The sequence below is a fragment of the Biomphalaria glabrata genome, chromosome 13 (assembly GCF_947242115.1).
Source record: "Biomphalaria glabrata chromosome 13, xgBioGlab47.1, whole genome shotgun sequence".
NCBI lineage: Eukaryota > Metazoa > Mollusca > Gastropoda > Planorbidae > Biomphalaria > Biomphalaria glabrata.
In genome coordinates, this window is record NC_074723.1 from 21,760,008 (window position 1) to 21,787,866 (window position 27,859).

Genomic DNA, 27,859 nt, shown 5'->3' on the forward strand with positions numbered 1-27,859 from the left:
ACCAAATTCTATGATCGTAGCTAAATAGGGTTTTGAATTAAAAACAAAACAAAAAAAACTCCAGAGATTTCTTAGTTTAAAACCCCTCAACAGATGATTTGACGAAAAAAACTTTCCTTTTCGATATAAAATCTAAAGCGAAATACAGGCAAGAGCGTAGTCAAGAAAGGTTACAAATTTATACCAGTGGCTTGGGCTCCATTAATAAAGTGTGAATAGTCTTCTGCCGAAATTGAAAATCATTAAATGTGTCTCAACAAAGATAACTAAGACAGATTTTAGGAGTCAGTCATAGAGATAGGGTCTAAATCAAAGAAATCATATGCCGAACTGGGAGTCGAATCCTTAGTAAGGTTGTGACAGAGCGTCGCATGAGGTTTTGCGGGACATGTTCTCACACAAAATGATTACGCAAAATAAGAGTTGCGGAAACAGCTTGCCGGAAAATGCGCCGAAAGGCGCGAAAGGGTCTAAATCAGTAAGAATAGCAGTAAGAATAGCACATTAGCTTTTTGAAATAAAACTTTTTAATAGCAAGATAATGCACTGTAGATACCTCAGAATATGCATTTTGTTGGCTTTCAATACCTTGCTGGCAAAGGCGGGAAGTCTACAATAAACAATAAACGTCTTCCGAAAGGGTCAGAATGTAATAAAGATTAATTATGTACACACACACACACATATATATATATATATATATATATAATTTTTTTTCCGCGGGGGGGGGGGGGGTCAGGGGGGAATTCCCTCCCCCCCCCCCCAAAACCCTCCCCGAAAAAAAAATCCTGGCTACGCCCATGATAGTCTTTATATATCATATTTAATAGTTTTGAAAAGAATACGATACGTAAAAGAAAAGATAAACAAACTAAGGAAATTATTTTATGACATTTATTTTCATGAGAACAAAAACTTGATCCATTTTTAACATGTAGCAAATCTACATCGTACTGATTGACTGTTATGTTAATGACCTGAACCAGCCACCAATGACTTAGTAGATTGTAAGTCTCTAGTTCACATGCGCGACTAGATTAACACTTGGATAGGCAATGAAACAATTATTTTGTTTTTATGAAGAAAACTTGTCACGTATAAGATAACCGATAATTGAATAAATAAACATCGATTTAGTTCTTATTTGGCCAGTGGCATGTGGAGATACAGAAGCTCACCAAAAAATGTATATTAAAAAGTGTGTCATAAGAATGGGGAAAAAATGGTTTGGAAGTAACGAAGAAACTAATTCTAGTGCCACTAATTTAGGGTTAAATTGAAATCCATAGTTATTGTTTTGAAGCATTAAGAATATAGAGTTCGCATGATTAGTTTCACTAAATGGAAATTGTACAACTCAAAAAAATTCTCATTTTATTAAGGTTTTGAGCGATTTTGCGGAATTATTTGCGTTCATTTTGTTTTTCACCATTGATACCAACATTTTGTTTTTACAAACATTGACTTAATTGTCCAGTCTAAATATATCTTAACATAGTCCATAGTATATATCTAGGTATGTGATCCTGCGGACTTATTGCTATCATTAGGGCCTATTATTTTCTGCAATTGAAAACAAATAATAATCTCACATTTATTCTAAATACCTATTATTGTGGACGTACGTAGTCTCACTACAAGATCAAACCTTCATCCTCGCTTACGAGTTGAAAATTAATACATTAAAGATTGCGATAGGTCAAATTGATAAGATCATATAGATGTAGGCCTACAAGATTCGGAGAACCTACCAATGTTACAGTTACCTATTTCTTTTTCCCCTTTTAATATTCCACTTTGTACAAGGCTTATATGAACTCACTCTGTCGTTGTGTCTGTCTGGTACAAGTTTTGTATACGTTATTTCTCCCACAACCTTTCTCGGATCAAGTGGTAACTTTACACATTCATATGTTGTACCTAACAAAACATGAATAAAAAAACAACTAATAACAATTCGTTAATTAATTATTGGTAATTAAATATTCGCTTGGTATCAAAAAGAGAAATAAATGCTGCTTATTGACACGTGGCTGTATTTGTGAAGTTATTCCCTTTATTACGTTTTGTACACCTTTTTCTTTCTTGTTTCCCATTCTTGGATCAAGATAACCAGTTAGGTAATCAGTTAGTGGTAATTAATTATTTTTTTTATAGAAAAAGGGAGTCTAATCCTGCAGCATTGAGATATGTGGCAATGATTTTAAATTTCTTTCTCATAGAAAAGATTTGTTTAAGAAAAAAAAAATTTAATTTTCGGTCACGTTAGAATGAAGCGCCATGAAGAACAACTGTTCTCGAGGCTCACTTTCACAGACCAACTAACATTTACACTGACACTTGAACTAAAAAAAATGTAGCTGACAGAAGTGTCACACTAGACTGTCGCTGACACAGGTGCCACAAAGCAACTGTAGTTGACATAGGTACCACACTAATAAACTGTAGCTGACACAGGTGCCACAAAATAACTGTAGTTGGCATAGGTACCACACTAAACTGTAGCTGGTAGAGGTACCACACTAAACTGTAGCTGACACAGGTGCCACAAAATAAATGTAGTTGACATAGGTACCACACTAAACTGTAGCTGACACAGGTGCCACAAAATAACTGTAGTTGACATAGGTACGACACTAATAAACTCTAGCTGGTAGAGGTACCACACTAAACTGTAGCTGATTCAGGTGCCACAAAATAACTGTAGTTGACATAGGTACGACACTAATAAACTCTAGCTGGTAGAGGTACCACACTAAACTGTAGCTGACACAGGTGCCACAAAATAACTGTAGTTGACATAGGTACGACACTAATAAACTCTAGCTGGTAGAGGTACCACACTAAACTGTAGCTGACACAGGTGCCACAAAATAACTGTAGTTGACATAGGTACGACACTAATAAACTCTAGCTGGTAGAGGTACCACACTAAACTGAAGCTGACACAGGTGCCACAAAATAACTGTAGTTGACATAGGTACCACACTAATAAACTCTAGCTGGTAGAGGTACCACACTAAACTGTAGCTGACACAGGTGCCACAAAATAACTGTAGTTGACATAGATACCACACTAATAAACTCTAGCTGGTAGAGGTACCACACTAAACTGAAGCTGACCCAGGTGCCACAAAATAGCTGTAGTTGACATAGGTACCACACTAATAAACTCTAGCTGGTGGAGGTACCACACTAAACTGAAGCTGACCCAGGTGTCACAAAATAGCTGTAGTTGACAGGGCTGCCACACTTCAACGAGCAGCTCTATAAGATGCTTAAATGTTCGTAGACAAACAACGAGGAAAAGTAAAGATCCGAGAACTCTGGTAGACTTTAAGAAAACTATTGCAGCTGAGTTGGTGTCAAAATAACGATTAGCATTCGACTCAATCACACAGACAACAACAAAAAAAAACTGCGACAAATAAGAAAAAAAAGAATAACTACAAATTGTACAAAATAAATATCTTAAACTTTACATCCTAGTCCTATGTAAAAGTCAACCTCCCATCAACCATTTATCGCAGAAATGTTAATATATCAATCATTAGTCGTAACTTGGGCTAAAACTTCTAAAAGATGCCAACCAAAATTGTGAAGTATTGAAACAAATCGACCGTTGGTGATGTGTTTTTTTTTTTAACACCAGATTTTCTTTTTACAACTGGGTACAGCAAAGAAAAAACTTTTTTATAACATCAAAGATAAATTAGGAAATTGGATTTCGAGTCTTTTTAGTTTTTATGGGAGGTTCTGAAAAAGACAAGAAAAAAAAATGTCAAGAAAATAAACGTATTAAAACATTGCAATCTATGTGCAAATACCAAGTTCTATTTCTATCTATCTGTATGTCTGCTTACTTTTTTTCTTTTTTCTATTTTTTGTTTTACCAACTCGAAGTGAACGATGACCTTGGGCATTTTTAGATTGTTTTCTGTCTGTGAACAAGAATACAAATAAAATGTAAAAGTATTTTGTTTCCAAATATTAGAAAAAACAACAATTGACAAACAAGAAAACAAACCCATTGATGTAAGAAGTTGATATATATATATATGCATCTTCATATTTTTATTGTCTTATTTATTGAATGTGACTTATTGTGCTTTTTTTTAGAAGAGCCTTATTTCATAACACTTACGTGCTATTATTTTGTTAAAAAAAAAGATTTAATTAGTCACCACTTTGTCAATAGTTTAAAGATAGGCCTACTCTTGTATATCTTTGGCCTTCTACTACATCTTCCCCTCTCTAGTGGCGAACGAAAAAAGTATTTCAAGCGTATCAAAAAATGCTAAGCAAAAGCTCATTTCTGAAAAAGAATGTTGACCACATAGATTGAGTGAATGTTATACACATCTAATAAATAGCTATTCTGTTGGTATTTGTAGCCGGATGCTCGTTTTCCAATTTTCCGTTCCAATGAATTCTTCATACGTCTTTTAATATTCCGACTTTGGACTTCAAAAAAAAAACAACAACATTAAATTAAGTGACAAATTTCTATTTCATTTCAAGACAATTAGTTGAAAATAGTCGACAACAAAAGCATACAGTTTTTTGCTATTCAGTGACTAAATCGTCCCCATTTAACTAGTCAAGAAGAAAAATCCTCTACAATATTCAAGTATATCATTCGTCTGACACATTATAACAATTCCTTCATCTTGTCTAGAGCTTCTTTTACAGAAAAATGAAATAATATCGTCATCTTCAGAAATCTCAATGGTCAATTATTTACATTCCAATGCTACAAAATTGACATTATTTATATGTGAGATGTCAATATTTTATGCCTGAAGAATGTCGTCATTTGTTGAACAGTGACTATTGGTTGGCATCCTGATATTACGGTGCTAGCTACAAATTCAATAAATTCGATTAAAATCAAATCAAATCATAGCAGTGTTCATATACATACATGCAGCTGGTATACAATGGAAGGTAAGTTTTCACGTTTTCCTTGTGATATTAAATATGATATAGCATTTTAAACCTTTTGATAGAATTTCATTTAAAAATTCAAATATGTTTAGTCAAAAGGAAAAAAAAAGTATATAGATCTATTTATTAATTGTGAATAACATGTTCTAATATTTAGCCACTGTCGTTTATTTTTTTTTAAATAGTCAGTTATTCGCAAAGTGCTTTTTTTTTTACTTGGGTGTCACCCCCTAACGGGTGTAACCCGGTACGGACCGCACCCTCACGCACCCCCCTAGTGACGCCACAGCTCCTACAATGCACCATTTCTCCTAGTAACAAAATCGCAGCTAAAATAAAATTTAAGAAGGAGCAGGACATGCCACTATTGAAGTGCAAAAGACGTTCTTGGCAAGAGAGTGTACGTTTGTAATGATCTTGAACTTGTAGCTGGAGAAATGTGCCCATTGGGATGGAAAAAGATAGTTGAATGTAGAATCTTGGAATGTTCTTTTTAAAAAAAACTTTTGAATCAATATATAAACATCATATTAATATCATAATTTAATATGTAAAAGTCGTTACTAATGTCGTTTTTACTTGATCAATACTCAAATATGGAATAACTACAATGCCAATACATCCGTTATTTTCTACTACATCTACTCAGTCGCGCTCCTCTATTCCGCACGTAACGTTTTGGACACACAAAAATACATGTACACAAAATATAATGAAATATATTTAGATATAGATCCGTATATTAATCGTACATAAGTACATGGTATCTAGCTAAAGTTACCTATATTTTGAAGGTTGCATGCTTTTTAAAACCCCCTAGTCGATGGCACCAGGTGCTGACCGCTTCCCTCTAGTAACGCCACTGGTTCAGGCATCTCTGGTTTCCAACACAATCTTGTTGTAGGTGTTATTAACATACTTGTAATTAATACTCATGCTTATCCCTCTGGGTGATTATTCAGTAGCGTAGCAAGGTACCCGTGGCCCGGGTTCAAGAATATGTTGATGGATCCCCATCGTAAGTAATTTAAAGAAAGATTGTGATATTTTATTACTTAGAGTATTTGTTCAGTCATTCCTGTAGACTTCTGCTTCTCACAAATTTGAGAACCTAGAAATGATTCTCCAATTGCAATTTCTTTAAGTAGTTCGTCATCGGAATTCACTAAACAATTCCAGAAAATAATGTTCATTTAATAAACTTGTTAATACTTCTTGAGTGCAGTCAGCCATGATAGCGATTGGCACAGATTGGATCTTCTTTAGTATTTTTGCTAAAATTGCCCAGCAGGTCTATTATCTCGTTTTGAATGTATGGGTCGAGCTAAGGAGTTGTCCTTTATTTTCCTGAAGTCAAAACTAAAATTTCTATATGCGATGAATTACTTTCAGTCAGTAATTGTCAACTTCGTCAATGTGTTCTTTGCATCATCCACCGTTCTCAGTCGTTCATGTTGTCTGTCTGTTTGGCAAACTTGTTGATGAAGTGAAGTCATAAGTAAGCATATCATTTTTTTTTCTTTTACAATTCGGCTTGAAAACAAGCAGCAGTGATGCTGTCTCGGGATATAAACCCGGGACCATTGAGACCATCCGAATGACTTGTCCAGTGCACATACCAGACGACAAGGCAGTCATTCAAGTGAAAGACACTATTCCATGATAAATGTAATTATCGCTCTATCTTTAAAATATTTGTTCTAAACCTCCTCACCAATTCAGTCACGATAAGTAGCTAAAAAGTCAACATCTTTAACGTTTTCCGAAGTAACAGAATAGGATGTTTCTTTTTCTTGTTTAATATCCAAGAGCTCGTGTAGGGCAGGGCACGATTGGTCATTATAATTAGTCATGTGCCCAGGAGTAATGAAACCCTTACGCATCATATTATACTAAATGCATGACTCGTATCTGTATTATGAAAGATAAGATACCGTATTTAGAGTAGAAAAGGCCCTAAGCTATTTGAGATATGAGGCCCCATATAGTCCAGATATTATATGTAACTACAACAAGTATTTCTTGGAGTCCCTTTAAGCTAGAGCTTATGTTGCATAAAGGTAAATCCGGCCCTGGCCCCATGGTTGGTATGATGGTGTGGGCCCCTAAATGGTTGAGGGCCCGTGTTCATTGAACCCCTTCGCGCCTTGGATGCTACGCCACTGTGATTATTATTTCTTGGACGTATAACAGCAAACCTTAAAAACAACGTTCGGGCTGTACCAAGACTTTGTAAAACCTTTATAAGAAGTCCAAGAGTCAGTCTACAGTACACTTTGTAAAACCTTTATAAGAAGTCCAAGAGTCAGTCTACAGTACACTTTGTAAAACCTTTATAAGAAGTCCAAGAGTCAGTCTACAGTACACTTTGTAAAACCTTTATAAGAAGTCCAAGAGTCAGTCTACAATACACTTTGTAAAACCTTTATAAGAAGTCCAAGAGTCAGTCTACAGTACACTTTGTAAAACCTTTATAAGAAGTCCAAGAGTCAGTCTACAGTACACTTTGTAAAACCTTTATAAGAAGTCCAAGAGTCAGTCTACAGTACACTTTGTAAAACCTTTATAAGAAGTCCAAGAGTCAGTCTACAGTACACTTTGTAAAACCTTTATAAGAAGTCCAAGAGTCATTCTACAATACACTTTGTAAAACCTTTATAAGAAGTCCAAGAGTCATTCTACAATACACTTTGTAAAACCTTTATAAGAAGTCCAAGAGTCAGTCTACAGTACACTTTGTAAAACCTTTATAAGAAGTCCAAGAGTCATTCTACAATACACTTTGTAAAACCTTTATAAGAAGTCCAAGAGTCATTCTACAATACACTTTGTAAAACCTTTATAAGAAGTCCAAGAGTCAGTCTACAGTACACTTTGTAAAACCTTTATAAGAAGTCCAAGAGTCATTCGACAATACACTTTGTAAAACCTTTATAAGAAGTCCAAGAGTCATTCTACAATACACTTTGTAAAACCTTTATAAGAAGTCCAAGAGTCAGTCTACAGTACACTTTGTAAAACCTTTATAAGAAGTCCAAGAGTCAGTCTACAGTACACTTTGTAAAACCTTTATAAGAAGTCCAAGAGTCATTCTACAATACACTTTGTAAAACCTTTATAAGAAGTCCAAGAGTCAGTCTACAGTACACTTTGTAAAACCTTTATAAGAAGTCCAAGAGTCATTCTACAATACACTTTGTAAAACCTTTATAAGAAGTCCAAGAGTCATTCTACAATACACTTTGTAAAACCTTTATAAGAAGTCCAAGAGTCAGTCTACAGTACACTTTGTAAAACCTTTATAAGAAGTCCAAGAGTCATTCGACAATACACTTTGTAAAACCTTTATAAGAAGTCCAAGAGTCATTCTACAATACACTTTGTAAAACCTTTATAAGAAGTCCAAGAGTCAGTCTACAGTACACTTTGTAAAACCTTTATAAGAAGTCCAAGAGTCAGTCTACAGTACACTTTGTAAAACCTTTATAAGAAGTCCAAGAGTCATTCTACAATACACTTTGTAAAACCTTTATAAGAAGTCCAAGAGTCATTCTACAGTACACTTTGTAAAACCTTTATAAGAAGTCCAAGAGTCATTCTACAATACACTTTGTAAAACCTTTATAAGAAGTCCAAGAGTCATTCTACAATACACTTTGTAAAACCTTTATAAGAAGTCCAAGAGTCATTCTACAATACACTTTGTAAAACCTTTATAAGAAGTCCAAGAGTCATTCTACAATACACTTTGTAAAACCTTTATAAGAAGTCCAAGAGTCATTCTACAATACACTTTGTAAAACCTTTATAAGAAGTCCAAGAGTCATTCTCTACTGTACACTTTGAACAAATGAAATGTATCTAATAGATATTTTCATTCCACTTCCTTGAACTGTACAACCAGTAGCCGGTACTATGTGGGAAATGGAATTTTAGGCAAATGCTTTGTGAGAGTCTTTTGGAGCCGGCACAACTTACGAGTTAACCAATTTCCCGCTCGATCTAGACCACTTCTCGGCACCCATTGTGCCTTCTCTTAGACAACAGAGTATGACTAAAGAAATGATTGCCTGGTTTAAAAAAAAAACATTACCTATGCCTCCACAAGGCTGACACTCACAACGATGTAAGACTGGTATATAGGCCAGACTCTTCTGTCTTAATGGACACTCCATCTCTACTATTTTCATGGTTTCTAGTTTACCAATACAGCACCTAAGACAATGAATACATCGAACAAAAGAATGTATCTATTCGGCATACAAATATTTCATCATTGATCATTGAAATATTCTATACAACTACGCCCAAGGCTCGGATTGCTACTGTTTATATCCAGGCATGAGCAGAAAAACATTTGCCTTCATCTTGTCCTTTAAATAGCAGACTTTTTTTTCAAAATAGACTAGAACAACGTTGTGTGTGGTATCCATCCATCTAGTCTTAAATGTCAATAAGGACTTTAAAAGTCTTTTTTTTTCAGACAACACATTCTATGTTGTAATAACATCAGGGAAGAAGTTAACACGACTTTATTCTAGTATATGAAATAAGAAATGTGCCTTTGTTTTTCTGATTAGTTTTATAGGTTTGTCTTTGTACTTGAAAGTTATGGCTCAGTGTTTTATGTATTTTTATTACTTTAATTTTTAGTCTTCCTCCTTGAAGTGTCACTCCCCACTAAGTTTAGTGATTTCACTAAAGAGAATTTTTTTTATTCAAACTTGGAAAAAGTTTTTCTTACGAATATCAACAGCAGTTTAAAAAAAAAAGGATTGTTGTATACAAAGTGTATCCACCTAGCACGTCCAGCCAACATTTCATATTTTGTTTATTAGCAAGACGCAATATAATGAGTCATTTTTATATGATCTAAACGATACAATTTTAAACAAATTACAAAAATATTGATCACTTATTTCGATCATTGCTGTGGTATAGAGACAATCAAGACACTGGTTTCCCCCCTACCCCCCCCCCCAAGAAAAAAACAACTAGACAATTTGGTAGTTACTCATCAAATCGGTGCGATGATCGTTTTGGCGTGGGACGTATTAGCGCGTTTAGAGTCACATTATATATGTTCATTTTATTATATCTTTAAGAAGAATGGTGCATTATACATATCTATGTTTAATATGTATGTTTGTGTTCAAAGTATTTCTGATGTAATTGTAAAGAACAATACTGATAGTTATTTTTATTAATTAGATTTGAGATTTAGTTTGTTTTGTATTTATTGTTAAATCTCTAATATTGTAATGTTTGTGTGGTGGGGCCCGCAGGGTTCGAACCCAGAATCATCGAGACATGTCCCAAGCTCATACCACACGACCAGGCAGCCACCCAGAGTTCATGTCATGGTCAAAGTTATTAGTGAAAAATCAATGTTTATTAAAAAGATTTGTGTTTAAAAATTGTTGTTGAAACCCCTCGCGCCAAAACGGCAGAGACAAAAGGGTAGCGTCAAAACGTCGTGTACCCCTTCCTCCTAGATATTGGACTATTGATAGAACATTTCCAGTCCATTGGAAATACCTTTTTGTTTTCGAACCAAATGATTTAATGAAAAAAGTCGATAAGAAAACATTTGTCTTTCAGCTTGTAGCTAGAGGCCTAATGTTTCTGAAAAAATAAGCAGTCTAGCAAGTATAATGTGAGCCATAGACATTGCTAATTGATACGATTTAACCATAATTCTAATATAAAGAATTAAAAAAAAAAACAACTTACTGACAAGTCTGCGCAATGACATCATCAGCCCTTTCGGTTTTGCTAAGGTTCTCTGTAACAACTATTTTTGGCATAAAGTAACTCCGCCCGCATGTACCTAAGTCAACAATGAACAAAAAATGTAATACAAAACTTTCCTGTTTAACATTTGTTCTTAACTTTTAACCCTAACCCCTAACCCTTAACCTGGCATCATTCCAGATAACATTTCGTGTGTTTGCCATTATTGGTTTTAGCTGAAAGTTTGTCGATACATGTTCTAAGCTGAGTTATCTCAATAGAGTCTTGTATTCTCGAAAATTCTATATATTTCGAATTCACGTTTTCTTTCAGGTGATCAAGTCAAATCCACCAAACTTGTTTCCTTTAAATATCAGCTCTAGACAGTTGGGCAAACAGTTGCTATATGAGCTCTAGACAGTTGGGCAAACAGTTGCTATATCAGCTCTAGACAGTTGGGCAAACAGTTGCTATATCAGCTCTAGACAGTTGGGCAAACAGTTGCTATATCAGCTCGGCCTTAAACGTCAATATTATACAGGATAATGTTTTTTTGTGGATGAATGTCACTGTGGACAGTAGACAGTTTAATTATATTGACATATAGAAGAACTCTAAGTAGCAATGGACTTCAAGAATTCACAAATACCTCGGCACATGCATCGTGACAACCACTAGAGGATCCAGGAAGGGGGGGGGGAAGAATTTTAGTAGAGAAATCCCAGAATTAATATACGAATTCTTAACTTATGTTAATAATATATGACCTATTTTTGGATTATATCGCCACCTCCCTCTAGTATGTTGGCCGAATTGGTGGGGTGGGTCGATTGCATCAATTCAGCCCCCCCCCCCCCCTTTTAACTTTTGAGTGAGGGGGTGATCCAATTTTTCTGCAGAAATCACAGGCTGTTAACATAATTAGTTACATGTCTATATGATAAAAGCATCTTATTGATATATACTATAATTAATCTTTATATGTCGTTCCTCTTCTGGTATTTTGGCCGCTCCTGTGGCGTTGGGGAGTGGACGATTACAGCTGCTGCCCTCTCCACTCTAGGCTTTTGAGTGTGGGGGGAGGCGGTCCAATTTTCAAGCAGAAATCAGAGTGTATGAACAAAAAAAGTTGAGAATCTTAATAATATAAGCTACTTATTAATTATTGAACCCATTTGTTTATTATGTCGCACCACACTCTAATCTCAAATTAAATCATTAGTAAATATAAAATGAAAGAGGGTTTTACCAGGTGGTAGGGGCGATAGAAGAAATCACCTTCTCCCCACCGGGTAGACCAATACTTTTTCTTGCGTATTATAGTCAAGAATTAGAAAAAAAATCTGTCACTAATATAAGTTATATATGCTATCAATTACATTCGTATATCTTTAATGCCAAAATGCAATCATTAGCAAGAATTATAAAAGGAGAGAGAACTCTTACTGTCTTTTACATGATCGTTTCCCCTCTATCGGCCCCCCGACGTAAACATGACGTTTTAAAACAGAATAGTTCAATATGGCGACAGCGTCTATGTTATTGCTCGTAAATTTAAAATAATTATTTTAATAGAATATGCTTTGGTTAATTTGTTCATTTGCTACACAGTATATAAGTCATAGATTGGTCTTCAGGCGCACATTTCTCTTTGCAATATTAATAATCTTTTCGCTCTAAAAGACAGGAATGCTATTACAGAAATTACATTTCTTCGCTATAGATGTCCTTCTTATATGTAAGACAACTCTCTGCAAAAATTTATCTTACATCTGGACAAGCTCGCCATCTTCCAGCTGGTTCTGTGCCCAGGAGAATTATTTTAAAACGCTTTAGATTTTCTGGCAAGATACACTTACCCATACAATAATATAAATCAACAGCTTCTGATGTCCTACAGCCTGTTGCATGGTCAATGTAAGTCTCTCGTTTCAGATGCATTGAACACTTGGGCTCAAATGGCAAGTTTTCACCTGAGGAGAACAGACTCACATAGAAAATATGATCGATATTTGACTTAAAATTTTTTTTTTTTTTTTAAATAATAGTAAAAAAATAGTGCAAATTAACTTTTATTTTCAATAGAATACAAAGAAAAACGCAAAAAAAAAAAATCAACTGAGCAGACTTTCACAGTTTTAAAGCCATTAATATAAAAAAACACACAAATTAAACAAATATTTGTCATCAAAAGTCCATTTAAAGTTAATTCTTATAAATTTCATACGTTACTTCAAAAGAGAAAATAATTACATCTTCCATGTGTTAATCTAATCTAACTTATATAACATCTATATAACATGTAATATGGCCGATATAGATCTACGTTATGTTAAAACTATAATACCCTTCAATTTTTAGACCCAGAATCTACGTAAAGATCTAGAAAGTTCTATTTAAATGTACAATCTAAAATCATTAGATAATTAAAATCAATAGGCTTGAATAATGTAAATCAAGGTTGTCGAAACACGACCAATTTTGTTATCTTTATGGAAAATTAATAAGAATTTTTTTTTAAATGATTGATTTGATTGAATATATAGTTCAGTGGTTAATAGCATCTTGTATTTAAAATCCACAAAATCGGATTGTATTATTTCTAACTTTGAAGACAAAAGATCTTTACTTTTCAGAGACAGAAGAACGATTACCAAAATGTATAAGGCGAATTCCCTTAGAGCTTGAAAAAGAGTTACGTTCATATGTATCTGTTAAGAAATTTGGCTGTTTCAATCTATTAGTAGGCCTATATATATATATAGGTCTTTGGGTACACTTTATTCTGTCTATCCTAAACAGCCCTTGTGTCAGCCATCATGTCAGACCTACCTGGCTCTATGACCCGCAGTGATCCTACAAGCTCCACCCGTGTCTTGGAGTTCTCAATGTTACATATGTACAGCCCCTGGTCCTCTTTCTTCACGTTTTCAATCACAAGTTTCTTCTCTTTATTGCTCTGTCAGAGAGTCAGGCGGTCAGAATAGGGGAAATATACTAGAGCTTTGATCAGAGAGAAAGAGTGAAAGGAAGAATGAGAGAAAGGACGAAAAAACAAGTGGGGATAGAAGAGAGCGAGAGAGAAAGAAGAAGGGGGACACAAATAAAAAGACTCAAAGGCAAGACAAAAAAAAATGAGACCGAGAAAAAGGAAGAAAAAAAAAGAAAGAGAAGAGAATGAAACGAAAAAAAAAAAAGAAAGAAAAGAGAATGAAACGAGAAAAAAAAAAGAAAATCTTAACAGAAAGTGAAAGAATAAATACAAGTTAGGAAGAAAAACAAATAGCATTCAAAAGAAAAGAGTCAATGGGGGATACATAGCTTAGGAAGAGCCATAGAGATACATAGACACATAGACATAGGCCTATCTGTTAACACGAGTACGCTGTTACCTCTAAAAGTCTCAATGAAATTCTAAGGAAAAACAGACAAAAAAATCCTAGTTGAAAACTTACATGGACAACCTCCAATCCATGATGACCATCTCTCTGGCGTGTCCAAGAGATATTTGGCTTTGGATAGTCATCAGAGTTACACTGAAAAACAACAGTGTCGCCAAGTTGAGCTGTTTGATTCACAGGCTGGTCCACCACAGCAATGTCATTTAATGGCATGTTCTCTGGGCAAAAAAGAAAAGGGTGTCAATATAGTCTCCGTTTTTCTGATAGCGTTCTACCAGTGATGCCCCACCTTCTTCATCCCGTGAGGTAAATTTACCACATGCGGGCCGCATCTGCGCTAACAAAAAGAAATGTAATACAGCAGACACCATTTGTTTTACAAACACATTTTATCCAGCATTAATTCATTAGCAATTAGTTGAATGTTTGAAGTTGTTGTCCCGAGACCCACTTCTGAATGTCCAAATGTATCGTAAGTACTTCAGTTCTTAGCACTGAGACGAAAAATTCATACTCGATGCAATTACAAATAAAACTAACCCTTTTTATAACTGAAAATCTTTCTTTATTAACAAAAGTACTTGCAAACATCGTGTGCAGACATGCGTAAATATATGAAATAGAGAACACAACATATCAACCAATTATCTGCAATGCTCAAAAGTTGCCAAACAGGGAAGCCTGGTCTTGAAAGTCCATCAGTTTTAGCATGTAGTAGCACTTGACAAATCGATCGCAAATGGATCGTCGGATAGACGTAGGCGATTTTTATTTTCAAAGGAAAAAATTCACAAAACTTTCCTTCAAGAGCTTAATAATTTATAAAATTCTTGCTTTAAAGACAGTTCCATTTAGTAAATTATTTCTTTCCGCCTGATGAATGTTGCAATTTCACTTGGAAGAAGGTTATATTGCGGGGTGAAAGCGGGACACAAGTCGATCATGTGACCCGCAAGGAATAGACTTAGATTTTTTTCGAGCAATATTGCTTTCAACAGCTTAGACTTTATTACAACAGTAAGTATAAACACACAATGTAGGCCTACACACACACACACAGATTTAAATATTTTCAGGCTTTCTGAAACGTTTTCCAAGACAGATCATTTTTTTCTGTGCGATCCATCTGAAAGCGTTAACCTGTCGAATAGACGCCCCTGTATCTGAAACACTCGGAACAAAAAATCTGTCCAGTTTAAATTTCTGTACTCTGGCATCAAAACGCATTTTTTTTCTTAGTGAAAAATAGCGCATGTAAAAAGGTTTTGGAAAGGGTCGATAGTAAAAGTGTTTTCTTACTATCAGAGAGAGAGAGAGAGCTATTCATCCTAGTCACAAAAGTCGTAGGTCAAATTAAGTCAAATAAAGAATAAGGCAGATCTGGCATGTACAGGGAAATTCTATCATCTTCCTCTTAAGTAAGACGTCTTGCAGCAAACTAAACAATATAAGAATTTAAGAATTTGCACCCATTCTGACACAAGAAAGTCGTGAAAAATTACATCAGAGTTGCTCTGAAACTTCTTTAAAACGTTCTAAGTCAATACTTTCGTTTAACTGATCACGACAAAGGTATACAATTGAAAAGATCCTTATTATAAGATGAAACCACGTCTCTTGCTTCAAATATGGTATTTTTAAAACATCGATAATAATGTCATTTTAAAATATTCAAACATGGATTGAGAACTACAATGAAAATACATTTTTATTTTGCCTTTTGCCCCCTTGATAAATAATTCAGCCCGCTTCGACCCCTAGAGATAGTCGCCCGGGGTGGGGCTTTCCTTCCAAAAACAAAAAGAAAACCCCCCAAAAAAGTAGGGTGCAGTGACAAAAAGAACATACCAGGTAAAAACTTATTTAAAAAAAACATTGCTTCTTCAAAGGCAGATAAGCGTGAAGCAATGTTGACAAAATAGGTAATAATTTTGTACCTTAAAAAATAGAGAATTAAAAAAACATTAGCTTTAGTTAGAAACCAATCTTAAAACATGCACTCTAATAGTTAATACAAACTTAGAATTAAGTAAAACACGCTGTAATGAGGATTATGTTAGCATGTTGATTACTGTTATGGTGTGTATGTACATGTTGCTGATGTAACCAAAAGGAAAGTTGAGCGGATGTTTTTGGTTGTATAGACTGAAGAGTTTCAGATGAACCACGAGGTGGTCTGGCGTAATTCAAATGAAAAAAAAAAGCTGGTGTAAAAATTGAACTACAGGCTAATCAGAGACGCCAGACGTGTATGTAGTTTGTTAGACTTGTTTTAATTATTATTTTAATTGTCTAATCACTATATTTCGTTTAAAGTCGAAGTTGCATATTTATGCATAAATAACAAATAAAAGTTATATTCAGGTTTGTTTTAAAAGTGGCTTGTTTCATTTTATTTTATGTTAAACATTAAGTATTAAACACGCCTACATCAGTTTAGTTGTACTAGCTGTCTGGAGCTACAAACAATTTGTGAGTCTAATCAACTACTCACCTAATACTCTAATCTCAGTCTAATCAACTACTCACCTAATACTCTAATCTCAGTCTAATCAACTACTCACCTAATACTCTAATCTCAGTCTAATCAACTACTCACCTAATACTCTAATCTCAGTATAATCAACTACTCACCTAATACTCTAATCTCAGTCTAATCAACTACTCACCTAATACTCTAATCTCAGTATAATCAACTACTCACCTAATACTCTAATCTCAGTATAATCAACTACTCACCTAATACTCTAATCTCAGTCTAATCATCTACTCACCTAATACTCTAATCTCAGTATAATCAACTACTCACCTAATACTCTAATCTCAGTCTAATCAACTACTCACCTAATACTCTAATCTCAGTATAATCAACTACTCACCTAATACTCTAATCTCAGTATAATCAACTACTCACCTAATACTCTAATCTCAGTCTAATCAACTACTCACCTAATACTCTAATCTCAGTATAATCAACTACTCACCTAATACTCTAATCTCAGTATAATCAACTACTCACCTAATACTCTAATCTCAGTCTAATCAACTACTCACCTAATACTCTAATCTCAGTCTAATCAACTACTCACCTAATACTCTAATCTCAGTCTAATCAACTACTCACCTAATACTCTAATCTCAGTATAATCAACTACTCACCTAATACTCTAATCTCAAACGTAAAGTTGAGTTGTCCATATTGGTTCTCCGCCACACAAGTGTATGGACCAGCGTCGATCCACTTGACATTAAAGATTTTCAAATGTCCGTCTTTTAACCTATACTAGAATAGTCATATACAAAATACAATAAATGACACTTTCTCAGGTATACATATAAAGCGTTCTGAAAGTCGTTTTTTAAAATAATAAAAAAAGGATCTAAAAGTAGTTTCTAGGATACCAAAGTCATCAAAATAAGTCCAAACGCTGCAGAGTTAACATTAAAATTGCAACTTTGATGTACAATAGTGAGCCAATATTGAAATCAATCAAACTACATGCCATTGCACGCTATTAAATTGATTCTTCAAGAAGCATCCGAAGCAGAAGTCTAAGGGCATTGGGTCCCTAAAACCAACACACATACCACTGGAATAAGGATATAAAATATACAACTGTTTGACTAAAAAATTCACCGACCCTGCCTGTTTGACAAACGTACACATATTTTTTTTTTACAAAGCTTATGTCAACTCACTCTGTCTGTCTGTCTGTCTATCTGTCTGGTAAAAAGTGTGTACACGTTATTTCTCCCACACCCATTTTCGGATCAAGTTGAAACTTCGCACAATTATTCATTGGCGTAGACAAGACATGAATCAATAAAAGAAAGTAACCATTCAGTCAGTTAATTACTGTGATTTAATTATTTGTGTTTGATACCAACAAGGGAAGCTAATTATTCTATATTCACAGATGGGGATTAATTTGTTGTTTTTAGTTCCCATAAATCATTGTTAACGGTATTTCTCCCTCAAGCGTTTTCATATCAAGTTGATCCATAAAAACATTTATTTACTGTACCTAGCAGAACATGAATCAATAAAAAAAAAAAAAACAATTAGTCAATTTTTGGTAGGCCTAATTAATTATTTTGTTTGATATTGAATAAGGGAATTAACGTGTACATTAATGAAAGACATAGTGTAAAGGGCTAAGTTCTTTCCCTTAAGATAAGTTTTTGTTTGTTTTTTGAAAAAGGATTTATAAAACTATTTAGCTAGTTAGATGAATTCTTTGTCTTCTTTTGTTCCACTCTACTAGAGTTTAAACTAAAAACCCACTATTGTTTATTTCAACACTTTAAACAAGAAAAACATTTTTAAAAATATTTTTTAAAGATAATATCTCCATTATACAACTTTAGATAAAATAATATATATAAAATAAACTAATTACAATTTTTGTTTAGCTCACATGTCAGCTTCTTGAACGAACCATTCTACCAATTAGGCCAGCGGTCATTGTATAAAAAGCTAATTATTATTGTTACCTTCATTACAAGTATTTGATTTAGAACTTTGAAAGTTTAGTCTAGATCTACATTTAGATCTAGAATCTAGACATAATGTACATTAGATTTACTTTAAAAAAAATATAAGCAAAGCTTTAAGTAGATTTAAATTTAATAAACAACTTAGTTATCGGTACACTACGCCCGACTACGCCGTTTGTTATTTTTACTTTACTTTACTTAAATTTCTTTCTTTTGAAAAATTAAAAAGGTGAAACGAGAGTTTTCACCTAATGGTTAACAAACTAGTCATTCTTTTCGATTCTTTTCAACAGTTAAATTTCTAGAAAAATCGGTAGAGCCGTTTTTGAGATCAGTATCCAGGTTCCTCCACGAAGTTATGACTTGAATAGAGGTATTGTAATAAAATAAATCCAAAGAACTATAGAATCGTAAATGATCCAAATCAATTGACATACAAACGAAACAAGAGAAACTAAGACATTCAAGAAACTATTTTGTCTGGCCACTCGCAGTCAATACATCACAAACGAAGAGATATAGAGACAGAGTTACTGAAGCCATTGGACCCTACGATGACTTGCTAACTAGTGGAAAAACAAACGGAAACTAAAACTCTAAGGTCTTCGGGGCTTGCAAAGACCTTTCTTCAGGGAACAGTACCAGGAAAAAGAAGAAGAGGCAGAAAGACAAAGCGGAAGACAAAATAAAAGAATGGACGGGCCTGCCTTTGAAACAGGTTGTATCCAAGGCAAAAGACAAAGCGGAATGGATAAAGATGGTTGACAAATCTTGTGTGGTGCCCAACAGACTAAGAAATAGATGAAGGTGAAGAGGTTATTCACTCACTTTGCTTGTGTTATTGGAGTCTATCCGCTTTCTTCCGTTCAGCCAATACAACCCAGGCTCTGGCTGACCTCGGACAGCACACGAGAGATCAACGTTAGTGTTCTCTCTTATGTCCAAGTGGCTCTCTGTCGGTTTCGTTTCCCACTGGGGCGCCGCTGTAGAAACATTTCAGTTCAGGGTACATCTATTTTATTTTTTTAATTTGTCCATTTTGTCATTCGTCTTCATTAGCTCACGGTCTGTATGTGTGTGTGTGTGTGTGTGTGTGTGTGTGAGAGAGAGAGAGAGAGAAAGAGAGAGAGAGAGAAAGAATATTTGCGAGTGGGTGTGTGTGTAGCTATTGTTTGTATATCTAAAAATGAGTGATTATTTGTGTAAGAGTCAGTGTGTGTGTGAGTGATTGTTTCTGTGTGTGTGTGTAAATTAGTGATGGTGTGTGTTTAAGAATGAGTGTGTCTGTAAAAGGTGAGGGGTGTGTGAGAGTAACTTTGTGTGTGTAAGAGTGTGTTTGTGTAAGAATGAGTGCGTGTGTGACAAATTATGTGTGAATGAGTGATGGTGTGCGAGAGAAAGTGTATGTGTCTGTATGTCATAATTGTTGTTTATGTGTTCGTGTGTAGTCATTCTTCCAACAGGTTCTAAGAGTGTTTAGACTTAAATTTGCAAGCCTTTAAAATGACTTTAAGTGTAGCAGTTTAAGTATTCAATATATATACATATATATTCAATATATATATAAATATACATATACAGTGCTTTTTTTGTGACGGTACGCACCGGTACGGCGTACCTGCACCTTTTTGAAAAAAAATATGACTTTTCTTGTATTTTAACGTTTAATTTAATAATAGTTAAAAGATAGGGAATTCATCACTGAGTACCGGCACCTATTTATTTTGTTTTACAAACAAGCACCGTATTTATATATATTATTTATTTATTACTTTAATTGAGGAGATAATTGCGTCCTACGCATTTCATGTATCAATCCAGTCACGCATGTTAATCAATGACTAAAACTCTGCTAAGTCGTTTGCTTTCCAGGCTGATTCAGGCAACCAATTCCTTTCTCTAATGACACTAGGGAAGAAGGAGTACTTTATAAAGGAGAAATAGTCTGAAAACAAATTGCTTTTTGTATGTCATTGTTTTTAGCAGGCATTTTTTCGACTCCGAGTTCCAACAATTTTTTTTTTTCGGCATCGCCTCCAGGTTTTGTAAAACCCAATATCAATGTTTGAGTTCAGGCCCATTTCTAAATGCAGATTGTATTAGGTGTCAGAGATGCATTTGAGTTGATTATCTTCTCTTAATTGATGGAAAGCTGTTTTGCTTGACCAAATCATAACACTGCCTTGCAAACAGCTTTCAATTACAGGAAAAACTTATTTTAAAATGAAAATAAGAGGAAAAGGAACTTACAGTGTTTCGGTGAATTTTTTGACCTTTTCCCGCCTTTAGCAGTGTTGCACTGCACAGCTCGGCCCTCTGTTTTGTCACATTGCTTGGCACAAACAGCTAGGACTGCGCATGTCAAGGCAACGACGACTGACATATGAGTCAGAACTTTCATCTTTTTAACATTACCTAATGAAATAGGGGATTGGAATACAATTTTGTTATTAAACTTTTATTCAATTAGGGTTTTAGAAGCTCCATACACTTACACTTTCAAGCCAGTCAACTTTTATGAGTCTGTTGTGAAGTCTGGTGTAATGATCACTGTAATGTCTGTTGTGAAGTCTGATGTGAAAGCTGGTGTAATGTTTGTTTTGAAGTCTGATGTGAAGTCTGGTGTAATGTCTGTTGTAAAGTCCGGTGTAATGTCTCTTTTGAAGTCTGGTAATGTATATATATAATGGCGAGTAGATTAGTTTATTATTTATAATCATTCAGAAGAAAAATTCCATCTAATCAAAATTTGTGAAAAAAGTGTTCTCCGTAAAAACCCGAGACAAGTGATCTTCACCAGGACGCGGGGGAAATCAAAGAAGTTTGGGAGAATCGCCAAATACCTGGACCGAAATAAAATAATAATAATAAAAAAAAGATTACAAAGAGATTTTACGTAAACACAAACTCAGAGGCAGCCGCGTCCATCCATGGGTCATCTGTTTGGTAAGCAATGCAGGTAACAAGCAGATTGAAACATTTTTAGGTCGAATATCAGAAGCTATAAAGTATAAAGTATAAAGTATAAAGTATAAAGTATCAGCTAAGTTCTTCTCTCCTCCGTACAAAATAGACGTGTACAGGGCGAACGTGATTGTATCATTGTGTTACTTTGTTAATATTCAAAGCATTCCTGACTGTTACATTGAATATGGTTTAGTGTGAGCCTGGCCCAGCAGGTGTGATTGAATGTTCATCTAATTTATGGTTGAATACGGACAAAGTTTGTTGGTTATTGTCCAATCCATCATTCAAGGCCTCTGGATGAAGTATTTCATTGAAGTAGAGTGCACACAAAACAGTGGCACATTGTTGACCGCTACTAAATAACACTCAAACACTCATATTAAAATTGTTTAAAAAAGATAAAATTAATATACACATACCAAATGCATTATTTCTTTTACAAAAATAAAATAAAATCATACATTGAAATATGAGTTAACTAATACAATTTTATTTTGCAAAATAAGAAAACTTTATGAATGCTTTATGATAATTAAAATTTAAAAAAAGCATCGATTTAAGACCAATTTACTTGATAAACTGCAGATATCTGTTGCTAATAAAATCATTGGTAGCAAAAAAACTCCATTCCGACAAATACTCGAGAGCGAAATTCATAAGAAAGCTAAAAAAATTTAAAAAAAAATAACACCCTCTGGGCCAGGATTTTGAGATTTTACCCAAACAAAGAGATACATAATACCGTTTACAAAACCAGACAAACTCCTCTGTTCCCCAGGCAATCATACCACTGAATAGAATTGTTCTGATATAAACATTTCGCATGTTATGTTTGAGTGAAACTAGTGTCAACATATATTTTGTTTCTATAGTAATTATGTATTTTTAATGTACACATTGTTAGACGAATTTCCTGATAAATGATAAAATTATTACTATTATTATTATTATTATTATTATTATTATTATGTTAGAAATGAACAAGTAGTCATTCTCTGGCACTGCCAGGGTCGAGTTTCGCTAAAGAGAAACAAAATTCATCGTAGTCCCTTTAACAGTTTCCACTGAGGAATTTTCTGGTGATGTGGCAGGTCTGCAGCAGTACCGCCCTCTGACAGGCAACGAAGATGTTCCTAGGAATGTTAAGGGCCTTGAAGGTGTCTGTGAGGTCAGTTGTTATTATCCCCTCGGTTGATATAACAATGGGGTATATTGTTATTTTGGACAATTTCCATAGACGCTTAATCTCCAAGCCTAGGTTCCCATATTTTCTTTGTTTTTCTATCTCAGTTTTTCTTAAATTATGAGACAGTGGTACGGCGATATCGATAATGGTAGCGGTTTTTTCTTTTTTATCGATGAACAGCAGATCCGGGCGATTGAAATCTACCGTTTTGTCGGTCAGAATAGGCCTATCCCAGTACAGCAGATGTTCAGTAGACTCGAGAACCTCTTGCGGAGAGTATTTATAATAAGGGGGAGTGTCCTTACCGATCAATTTGTACGTCAAAGCCAAGTGTTGGTGTATTAACTTTGCAACTTGCAACTTATTATTATTATTATTATTATTATTATTATTACTATCATTATTATATTACATTCAATACATTGCATCGAAATACAATGATTGTAATAGGACAAATATAGGTGTCTTGAATATCCACGGGCACAGATATATGAGTCCATACACGTATGAGCACTAATAAATATCCACGCCAACAAGTATCCATACATATGTATAAATGATAAATATCCACGCCAACAAGTATCCATACATATGTATAAATGATAAATATCCACGCCAACAAGTGTCCATACATATGTATCCATGATAAATATCCACGCCAACAAGTGTCCATACATATGTATCCATGATAAATATCCACGCCAACAAGTGTCCATACATATGTATCCATAATAAATATCCACGCCAACAAGTGTCCATACATATGTATCCATAATAAATATCCACGCCAACAAGTGTCCATACATATGTATCCATGATAAATATCCACGCCAACAAGTGTCCATACATATGTATCCATGATAAATATCCACGCCAACAAGTGTCCATACATATGTATCCATGATAAATATCGACGCCAACAAGTGCCCATACATATTTATCCATGATAAATATCCACGCCAACAAGTGCCCATACATATTTATCCATGATAAATATCCACGCCAACAAGTGTCCATACATATGTATCCATGATAAATATCCACGCCAACAAGTGTCCATACATTTGTATCCATGATAAATATCCACGCCAACAAGTGCCCATACATATGTATCCATGATAAATATCCACGCCCACAAGTGTCCATACATATGTATCCATAATAAATATCCACGCCAACAAGTGTCCATACATATGTATCCATGATAAATATCGACGTCAACAAGTGTCCATACATATGTATCCATGATAAATATCCACGCCAACAAGTGTCCATACATATGTATCCATGATAAATATCCACGCCAACAAGTGTCCATACATATGTATCCATGATAAATATCCACGCTAACAAGTGTCCATACATATGCTTCCATGATAAAGTGCCAATAAAAAAAAAATGTATCCATGATAAATATCCACGCTAACAAGTGCCCATGATAATAGTCTATGGTAACAAGTTTCCCTGCGAAGGGCCCATGCTGAAAACGTCCCAACAGATATGTAAATAAGACAAGGTCATGCTGACCAAATCGTCCATACAGAGAAACGTCACGACCGTACTCACAAATTTTAATTGAAATGTAATACCGTACTCAAACTCACCTGTTGGTGATTAGTCACTTACAAATTCGTGGACATAGATTTCCTATAAATTTGACAGTTTATGTATTTAGTAAAGAGTTTAATAAATAATTTATATTCAGGAACATTATACCCAACACCTTATGTATAAATCATTAGCTGGACTGTAAGAATTTGTGATTTGTGACAATATATATATTACTTTTACAATTTATTAATACACAATTTCACTCTAGTATAAGACTAGATCCTGTATTCTAGTCTAGACTAATGTCTTCTATGTATTCTAGTCTAGACTAATGTCTTCTATGTATTCTAGTGTAGACTAATGTCTTCTATGTATTCTAGTCTAGACTAATGTCTTCTATGTATTCTAGTCTAGACTAATGTCTTCTATGTATTCTAGTCTAGACTAATGTCTTCTATGTATTCTAGTCTAGACTAATGTCTTCTATGTATTCTAGTCTAGACTAATGTCTTCTATGTATTCTAGTCTAGACTAATGTCTTCTATGTATTCTAGACTAATGTCTTCTATGTATTCTAGTCTAGACTAATGTCTTCTAGGTATTCTAAGTTTGGATCTCTATCACCAAACATTAACACTGTACTCTCTGATTAGATATATGCATGGGCTTAAACATGATTTTTTTCATAACAGGGGAAGGGAATAGGGGCGGACACAAAATTTTGCTTTTTTAAAAAAAATATCATTTATTAGTTATTAAGAGCCAAGTAGTAGACGCCGTGGAAATGTGAAACCGATTCCGCATGGTCGTGTCCCGCAAAGATATTTTGTCGAGTGATCTGATAGAAGACAGGAGAGTCGTACACATAAAGCTCGGAGAAAGAAGAGCTGAATAGACCCACATAGAGGGCATGCATACAGAGTCCAGGATGGTGCACACACCAGAAGTAGAAAGAAGAGCTGAATAGACCCACATAGAGGGCATGCACACAGAGTCCAGGATGGTGCACACACCAGAAGTAGAAAGAAGAGCTGGATAGACCCACATAGAGGGCATGCATACAGAGTCCAGGATGGTGCACACACCAGAAGTAGAAAGAAGAGCTGGATAGACCCACATAGAGGGCATGCATACAGAGTCCAGGATGGTGCACACACCAGAAGTAGAAAGAAGAGCTGGATAGACCCACATAGAGGGCATGCATACAGAGTCCAGGATGGTGCACACACCAGAAGTAGAAAGAAGAGCTGGATAGACCCACATAGAGGGCATGCATACAGAGTCCAGGATGGTGCACACACCAGAAGTAGAAAGAAGAGCTGGATAGACCCACATAGAGGGCATGCATACAGAGTCCAGGATGGTGCACACACCAGAAGTAGAAAGAAGAGCTGGATAGACCCACATAGAGGGCATGCATACAGAGTCCAGGATGGTGCACACACCAGAAGTAGAAAGAAGAGCTGAATAGACCCACATAGAGGGCATGCATACAGAGTCCAGGATGGTGCACACACCAGAAGTAGAAAGAAGAGCTGGATAGACCCACATAGAGGGCATGCATACAGAGTCCAGGATGGTGCACACACCAGAAGTAGAAAGAAGAGCTGGATAGACACACATAGAGGGCATGCATACAGAGTCCAGGATGGTGCACACACCAGAAGTAGAAAGAAGAGCTGAATAGACCCACATAGAGGGCATGCATACAGAGTCCAGGATTGTGGATGGTGCACACACCAGAAGTAGAAAGAAGAGCTGAATAGACCCACATAGAGGGCATGCATACAGAGTCCAGGATTGTGGATGGTGCACACACCAGAAGTAGAAAGAAGAGCTGAATAGATCCACATAGAGGGCATGCATACAGAGTCCAGGATTGTGGATGGTGCACACACCAGAAGTAGAAAGAAGAGCTGAATAGACCCACATAGAGGGCATGCATACAGAGTCCAGGATTGTGGATGGTGCACACACCAGAAGTAGAAAGAAGAGCTGAATAGACCCACATAGAGGGCATGCACACAGAAAGAGTCCAGGATTGTGGATGGTGCACACACCAGAAGTAGAAAGAAGAGCTGGGTAGACCCACATAGAGGGCATGCACACAGAAAGAGTCCAGGATTGTGGATGGTGCACACACCAGAAGTAGAAAGAAGAGCTGGATAGACCCACATAGAGGGCATGCATACAGAAAGAGTCCAGGATTGTGGATGGTGCACACACCAGAAGTAGAAAGAAGGGTAAAAATGTTGCGGCGTCTGGTGATTATAGATGCCCAACATGTGACCGCAGCTATGTATTAAGGCTTGGTCTCAGTGGGAAAGGATCGCTTCTCGAGACGTACAGCCACAAAAGAGTAAAGCAATTGCTCTTACAATTTGTGATCGGTTTAACATGGAGAATTATCTATTCTACTAGTAATTTATTAATATCTTGTCCATTCTAATTTAATCTTGAGTTTTTTGGGTCTAACTTTAAAAAAAAAATTATATATTCCAAAACTGTTTTTGACCTGACAGTGTTCTGTTTGATTACATTTCCCATTCTACTTTCATCCTTTTTATTTCTCAATTGTTCATATCCAAGTATAAGAGTTTAAACACTTACAGTTACTTCTCTTTAGAAATAATAAAAGAGCTCTCCTCACGTATGAAATAGCGAAAGAAAGTTAAGTAACATACTTGAAGATCATATTACCTTTCTGTTTCCTGATTCACCTGTTCATAAACACACGTGTAGATAGGATGACCGACGAGGAATTGAAATGTTGAAAGACTGCCCATAGTCCCTGTGCCGCAGGCATTCTGGAATCAAATCGGAAGTTACATTGACGTAAAACAAAAGACAAACTAGATGTCCAGATGAAAACTAGATGTCCAGGTAGAAAATTTGAAGTCCAGGTAGAAAACTTGATGCCAATGTAGAAAACTTGATGTCCAGGTAGAAAACTTGATGTCAATGTAGAAAACTTGATGTCCAAGTAGAAAACTTGATGTCCAGGTAGAAAACTATATGTCCAAGTAGAAAACTTGATGTCCAGGTAGAAAACTATATGTCCAAGTAGAAAACTTGATGTCCAGGTAGAAAACTTGATGCCAATGTAGAAAACTTGATGTCCAGGTAGAAAACTTGATTTCCAGGTAGAAAACTAGATGTCTAAGTAGAAAACTTGATGCAAATGTAGAAAACTTGTTATCCAGGTAGAAAACGTGTTATCCAGTGAGAAAACAAGTTTTTCTTTGATATTCTCTTTTATCAAACCTTGCCTACTTACGGACATAAACATACACACTTATATATAGCGTCACTATGTTACAGCGTTCTAAAAGTCATCCAAGATTGAACAGGTTCACTTATTGCGGAGTGCTCTGTTGATCTAGATCTCTCCACAAGTTCGAGCATAGATTCTGAAGTCCACGTTGGGGGAACGAAAACTGTGCATAGAACGTTATGGAAATAAAAGGCAAAAAAAAATGTTTCAAGCCTAAAGACGAAAGACTGGAAGATGGAGGGGGGGGGGGGGAGAGTGTCTGGACGTGATTTTTTTTTTTGTGTTCATTCATTTCAACGCAGG

General features: G+C 35.3%; 1 protein-coding gene across 1 annotated transcript; it reads right to left on the bottom strand.

The window, feature by feature from the left end:
- Positions 1–876: 876 nt before the first annotated feature.
- On the bottom strand, positions 877–27,762 carry LOC129922456 (contactin-5-like). Its single transcript, XM_056008575.1, has 11 exons — positions 26,983–27,762; positions 20,829–20,993; positions 19,407–19,561; positions 17,241–17,364; positions 14,136–14,299; positions 13,513–13,639; positions 12,540–12,653; positions 10,681–10,777; positions 9,041–9,162; positions 3,864–3,941; positions 877–3,756 (listed from the first exon to the last, which is right to left on the bottom strand). Exons 2-11 carry the CDS (start codon positions 20,977–20,979, stop codon positions 3,713–3,715), a joined length of 1,176 nt encoding a protein of 391 aa, XP_055864550.1. The 5' UTR covers positions 20,980–20,993; positions 26,983–27,762; the 3' UTR covers positions 877–3,712.
- Positions 27,763–27,859: the final 97 nt, after the last annotated feature.